The sequence below is a fragment of the Hoplias malabaricus genome, chromosome 7 (assembly GCF_029633855.1).
Source record: "Hoplias malabaricus isolate fHopMal1 chromosome 7, fHopMal1.hap1, whole genome shotgun sequence".
In the NCBI taxonomy this organism is placed as follows: domain Eukaryota; kingdom Metazoa; phylum Chordata; class Actinopteri; order Characiformes; family Erythrinidae; genus Hoplias; species Hoplias malabaricus.
The window spans coordinates 6,711,460-6,717,923 of NC_089806.1; the positions used below are offsets into that span (position 1 = coordinate 6,711,460).

A 6,464-nucleotide genomic window follows, 5' to 3' on the forward strand; every position below is an offset into this window, starting at 1 on the left:
CATAGAAGCAAATATCTGCCTCCTAAAATTATATATACAGTGGAAGGAAAAAAACGATAAGGAGTATAACATCAGCCTCATCTAGTGAAGCATTTAAGGTGGAAAGGGAAAGACATATAAGAAGCTGAACAAATACAGGAACAAATTTTTCCTCCGGGTGTCTGTCTGTGAGGAGTGTGGTGTGTTCTCTCTGTGTCTACGTGGGTTTCCTCCGGGTGACTGTCTGTGAGGAGTGTGGTGTGTTCTCTCTGTGTCTGCGTGGGTTTCCTCCGGGTCACTGTCTGTGAGGAGTGTGGTGTGTTCTCCCTGTGTCTGCGTGGGTTTCCTCCGGGTGACTGTCTGTGAGGAGTGTGGTGTGTTCTCCCTGTGTCTGCGTGGGTTTCCTTCGGGTGACTGTCTGTGAGGAGTGTGGTGTGTTCTCCCTGTGTCTGCGTGGGTTTCCTCCGGGTGACTGTCTGTGAGGAGTGTGGTGTGTTCTCCCTGTGTCTGCATGGGTTTCCTCCGGGTGCTCTGGTTTCCTCCCACAGTCCAAAAACACACGTTGGTAGGTGGATTGGCGACTCAAAAGTGTCCGTGGGTGTGAATGTGTGTGTGTGTGTTGCCCTGTGAAGGACTGGTGCCCCCTCCAGGGTGTATTCTCAGGTAGGCTCTGGACCCACCTGAACTGGATAAGGGTTACAGATGATGAATGAACAAATTTAAATAAAAGAGAAATAACTGATCACTAACCTCCAAAGTAGTATGTGTTTTTGTGTTACATTTTCTCTCTCTTATTTGTGTCGTAGTATTTCTTTCTTTTGTTTTCCCACTTTTTTACAGTTCTACACAAATGTGGTTGACCGCCCTGAGGTTGCGCCTCCAGTGGTGCATCAGTAAATCACACACTCATTAAACAATCCATCCACTTATTTGTAATACTGCGTACAGTGGTCCCTCGTTTTTCGTGGGGGATGCGTTCCAAGACCACCCGCGAAAAATGAAGTTCCGCGAAGTAGCGAGGGATTACTGTACTCCCCTCCCTCCTCTCAGTTACTACCCTTATTTCCTACATGTTTTCTGATCTTGAACGAGTAACCGAGGTTGACTAGCGCTAACTACAACAAAGGAAAAAATTAAAAAGGAGGTCTCTGAATATCTCCATAGTTTCTCCTAGATGACAATGAGATCAGATGGAAAGACAGAGGAGGCTTTAGCGTAAGTCTCCTGTTGCTCAAATATGTCTTCTGAGAAAAGGACCTCAGTGACCTCACGTCTCCTCTTTTTTTAGTTGTAGCTGAGATCTGAGTAAACGCTCAGACCGTGCTCAGATTCACCAGAGGAACTAAGCACTACCCTCTCCTTTACAGCTCTCATGTCTCGCATCTCCTATTTGTCTCATTCTGTTTCTCCAAAGAATTTTAAGAGGATCTTCATCATGTCTCATGAGCCATTTACAGAGCAACTTATGAGCGATAAAAATTTCCTCTGAATGAAATGACTCATTATCGTCCACGTGAGGCCTTTTCTCCGCAATAAAAAACTCTGCAAAACTGTGGCAGTATGATAGCAAAACTACAGCTTGCACCGTTTTTAATGATGTGTGCCATCTGGTGTCAGAAATCTCCTGAGAAAATGTTTGCTGTTACTCAACAAATCAAAAAAACAACGCTCCGTTAGCCTTGCCGCTCGAGTGCGAAGCTAAAGACGCAAACTTTGCCCACTGTTCTCTTGGCTGAGAGAGTACGATCTGGGTTGAGGTCTATGAGTTTGCAGTTCATTGTCTTCCTGCTTGTCTCTAGGGGTGTCTCGACTTACTGGGTCATGAAATCAGCTCTAGACATAAAAGATGCTGCCATGAGCTGCCCTCCATGAGTGATACGCTGGAGTCAAATGCTCTGGAGCATGAACAGATGTGATGGAGCTTTACCTTTGGCAGTGATCTGACTTTTCCACCGCTGCTGTACCACAGAGAGTCGAGTGTTAGACGTGCGACAGAGCAGCTACAGCCCAAGGCACAGCAGCATGTGTAGCGCTCCCTTTGGAAAATCCCACAGTTTGTGTCCATCACGGCCTCGTAGTGGAAGTACACCAGCTTCACTTTTTTTTCTTTTCCCCGTCTTTTTTGTTTTTTTTGCAGCTGCTCGCTGAAAACTGTGTAGGATCAGCAGATCAGTGAGAGTTAGACATATCGCCGCTGACATTTCTGCCTCCCCAGCCACAAACAAAACACACTGCAGAGACTCGCGCTTTTTTATTCCATTGACACTTTGATTTCCCCGAGCTGCGCAGTTTATTATTTTACCAATTATTCCTTTTCCTTTCAGCATCATGAATAAGAGATGTCTGCCCTCAAAAAATAAAAGCCAACCTCACCCACGGGCCCTAAAAAGTCTACATTAGTCAGAGTAATTAACTACGGACTCTCACGATTGTCTGCTCTTGAACAATCATCTGAACATCTTCAAAGCGACTCAGCTCTTTTTTTTCTTGCTAATGTTACAGTGCTACAGTCCACTGCACTGATCCTCCACTGTTTAATCTTCAGATACTGAAATAATAAAAAGACTTTAAAGTCTCAGTCCAATGGTTAAAGTGCTAATGTCTCATTAAACGTAGGTGAAACATCAGGCTGTGCCCCGAATCTTTGGGGATTAAGTCTCAATTAACAAATTACATGACTACACTGTAAAAAAATAGCTGTAAATTTACAGCGAGTCTGCTACAGTATTTTACTGTAAATCACAGTATTTACAGTAAATTATTGTATTATTCAATTACAGTAATATGCTGTAAATTTGAAATACAGTAGTGTTCCTGTAAAAATACGGTAAATGGCTGGGAACTCTGCTGCCAGTGTTTTACTGTAAAATATACAAGATTTTTTTTACAGTGTATGAAAACATGGCTGTGATAAACTGTTGTGCAAGATCTTTATTAAAGGTTTGTAAATTGAAAGTAAATCTCAGTAAATTCACATCCAATCAGCTACTTCTTACAACAGAGCTACTGTCCCCCTAGAGGTGTGTGATACTGCAAAGATATAACATCATTGTTAGCCAAATTTCACCTTTTTTCAGGGCCACATTGAGCAGGGCCACAGTTAGCAGCTTTTATTTTGGTGGAAGATGGATGTTCTTCAGTGCTGCAGTGCCAGTGATGAATGAGTGGATCAGACACAGCAGTGCTGCTGGAGTTTTTAAACCCTGTGTCCACTCTCTGTCCACTCTGTGAGACGTTAGCTGATCTGCTGCTGTGCAGTTTGTGTTCATCGTCTTTTAGTCCTTCCTCAGTGGTCACGGGACGCTGCTGACTGGATGTTTTTGGTTGCTGATCTATTCTCAGCACTGCTGTGTCTGATCCACGCCCCACCACCACGTCAGTGTCACTGCAGCGCTGAGAATGCTCTGTGGGGGTTGTATGGGGGCCCTGACCATTGAAGAACAGGGTGAGAAATGGGCAAACAAGTATGCAGATCAACATATAGACTACAGTCTACAATTGTAGAACTGCAAAGTGCTCCTGTGTGGTCAGTGGAGCTGGGAAAATTGAAAATGAATGTGGAGACAAGGAGGTACATGTTATTATTATGGCTGATTAGTGTATGTATGTAGATTTTCTGCCTGATCCTCTGTTACACTGCACTAATTATTCTCTCCCGAATGAATCCTGAAGACCACCATATTGTCAGAAAAGTCATTATTCACAGTAATTTAACAGAATAATGATGTCCTCTTTTTGTCCTTCCCTATGTCATTAGCCTACAAATGTCTTTTAATGATCCACATAGTTCAGAGACTCGAAAAACACTGATAATACCCATAATCTACTCAGAAAAGCATAATATAAAACATATATTATAACGTCATATCACTCAGAATCCCCACCCTTAAAACCACAGAGTCTGGGCCTTTAGTTTATGGTAAAACCGTCATTGATTTTACTTTTAGAAACAGGTTTGTGTCGTGTGTTGTTCCCTTCGACAGCAGTGATGTAAGCCACCAGTGTCGTCCACATGAACGCATCTGTCTCAGAGGACTGTCCCAGATTTGTCCCATGATGAATGGTAGCACTCTGTCCCCAAAGCTGCTTATGCTTCTACCAGGGAAATAAATCCAAAATAGGCCAGAGCTCTGACCAGCACTGACATGTTTTTTTCTCTTTATTTAATTCAATGACCTTCCACGGCTCAATCACCAGAAAGTGCATTTGCTGCAAAACTGCGTGTTAACCCTTAAATGCTCTCGGCTACCTTTTAATCCACATCTTTAATAACATCACGCCTCAAAGCTGCTGCCGTATTGATCCCAATGTTTAAAGAGCAGGTTCTTACAAAGGAATATTTGTCACAAACTCACTTTTTGAGCAAGAAAAATGCTACAAACAGGAAGTGGATGTTTTTTTCAGCGTAACATTTCAACACGAATGTTTTTGTTCTCTGCTGTAAAGTCGCCATTTTGGAATTATTTTCTCTTTAATGGCTAAAGGAATGTGTTTCCTTTTGTTGGATCCTGTGTACGGTTAAGCTGATGTGATTAAATGTATATTTACCTTCACTTTATGCCACCAGCTGGTAGCTCATTGTTAGCGGTGGTTATTTGCTGAACGTTGCTTCCTGTGATGCTGAACATTATTTATTTATGTGCACAGGTCCCAGTCGGTGGTGGAGCCTGGAGTGCTTAAGCGGCCAGAAAAAGTGAAAAACGAAGAGGAGAACATGCAGCCGCTGCTCTCGCTGGACTAAAGGCTTTTAATTCCCACGGCCGCAAGCAAAAACTTCAAGGGCCGAGCACTGGGGAGAAGCGCACCCAGTTCCAAACAAAAAAAATGTACAAAGGAAGAGAACAAACCAGAAAAAAAAACATAAAAACGTCAGAGAAAGAAAGAGATGGAAGATGAGGAAGAGAGCCTGTGGAAACACTGGGGGAAGAGAGTGACAGTGTTATTCAGAGGGATATTTTTGAAGCCAATAGCTAATGGAAGAGATCCATATGTTATAACTGTTAAGTGCCAAACTCCAGTCTGTAAATACACTTCTGTGAATCTACGCTTGGGATTCTGGGAGAGAGACCGTGACTCCCTGAGCACGTGTAAAAGACTGCTGTGAATATTTCTGTATGTGCTTTCTCGTGATCAGTTCGTGGAGAGTGGTGTCATAGGAGACTGGGGAGAGGGGGGGGGGGGGGACGGTAGGGTTGGGGTGGGGGATGTGTGCAGGGCTTTTGGGATTTCAAAAATGTCCAAATCACCAAGTGCAGCTCAGGATTTATGATCAATGATTAGTACATTAAAAAAAAACAAAAAACAACAAAAAAAAGGCAGAAAAGCATATGGCTATTAACTGTGTCGTATAAGCATATGCTGCTTTCATTAGGGTAAGTGCAGAAAAGTCAGTGGTACAGGTCCTAGTCTTTGGAAGCAAATACCCCTTTACACTGTACACTACAGTGAGGCGTAACCAATTACACACTGCAAATATATATATACATATATATCACAGTAAGTGAAAAACATCTAAATCTAGTAAATATCTCTAATATTTCTCATGAGATTTTGAGTAAGAACTTACTTTCATTTAGAGAAATGGCGGATAACTGGCAATTATCAAAAAAGCTAAACCATCTGCATCAATTATTGAAAGAATAAGGCTCTTTCACTGGATAAACAAGGACACGAGAGTGTGATGTGAACACAATAGCACCCCCTTGTGGAGCAGTACCAAAAAGGGAGCGAGTGCACCCCCTTGTGGATCATTTTAGGCAAAACCTGACTGAACATTGCCACCTTGTGAAGCAGTGTATAAATGTGACTGAGTGGCCCCATCTTGTGGAGGATTGTTGTGATCAACTAATGTAGGTGAACGAGTATGTGAGTGAGTGAGTGAGTGAGTGAGTTAGAAGCCAGTTCCATGAGGCGCTTTATTTCCAAAAGATTGAAAAATTTTATTATGAGAAATGTTACGAATATTCACTCAATTTAAGAAGATTTCACTGGCTGGGATATTTTTGCAGTGTTTTTTTTTCTTCATATAAAATAATATTGTATTGATTTCTGCACAGCCTAATCTGCGCATCCTGCATACACAGTATTGGGTCTTGAGGGGCCTATATATGATTCAGTTAGTGTTTCAGAGGTATTTGTAGTTGTGTTTATTGAACGCCCCCCCACCCACACTTCTGTTAGCTAGATTACAGTCCACACTGAATATGCTGTTCTCGTTTATTACGTACAGAAAGTACATTTGCCAATGCCATGTGCTTATTAATACATACACAGTATGACTGAACATTTGTGGACACCTGCTCAGCCAAAATTTCTTCTGAAATGAAGATTATATATAGGGAGTTTGTCTCACTTCACTGAAGTACCAGCTTGTACTGTTCTGTTGGATTGACAGTAAACTTTGTAGAGATTGGATGGCACTGGATGAGTAGTCTTGGATTGCAAACATCAGATAAACTCATGGTGCCACAGATGGGAGGTTCATG

The 6,464-nt window shown here is 42.3% G+C and overlaps 1 protein-coding gene across 1 annotated transcript in view; it reads left to right on the forward strand.

Annotated features, from left to right (window-relative positions):
• Positions 1-5,095, forward strand: part of clvs2 (clavesin 2) — a 41,118-nt gene extending 36,023 nt beyond the window's left edge. Inside the window, exon 5 of the mRNA XM_066677736.1 lies at positions 4,627-5,095. Within this exon, the coding sequence (XP_066533833.1) occupies positions 4,627-4,720 (94 nt within the window). The 3' untranslated portion in view covers positions 4,721-5,095. The remainder of the gene's footprint in view (positions 1-4,626) is intronic.
• The last annotated feature ends 1,369 nt before the right edge of the window (positions 5,096-6,464 follow it).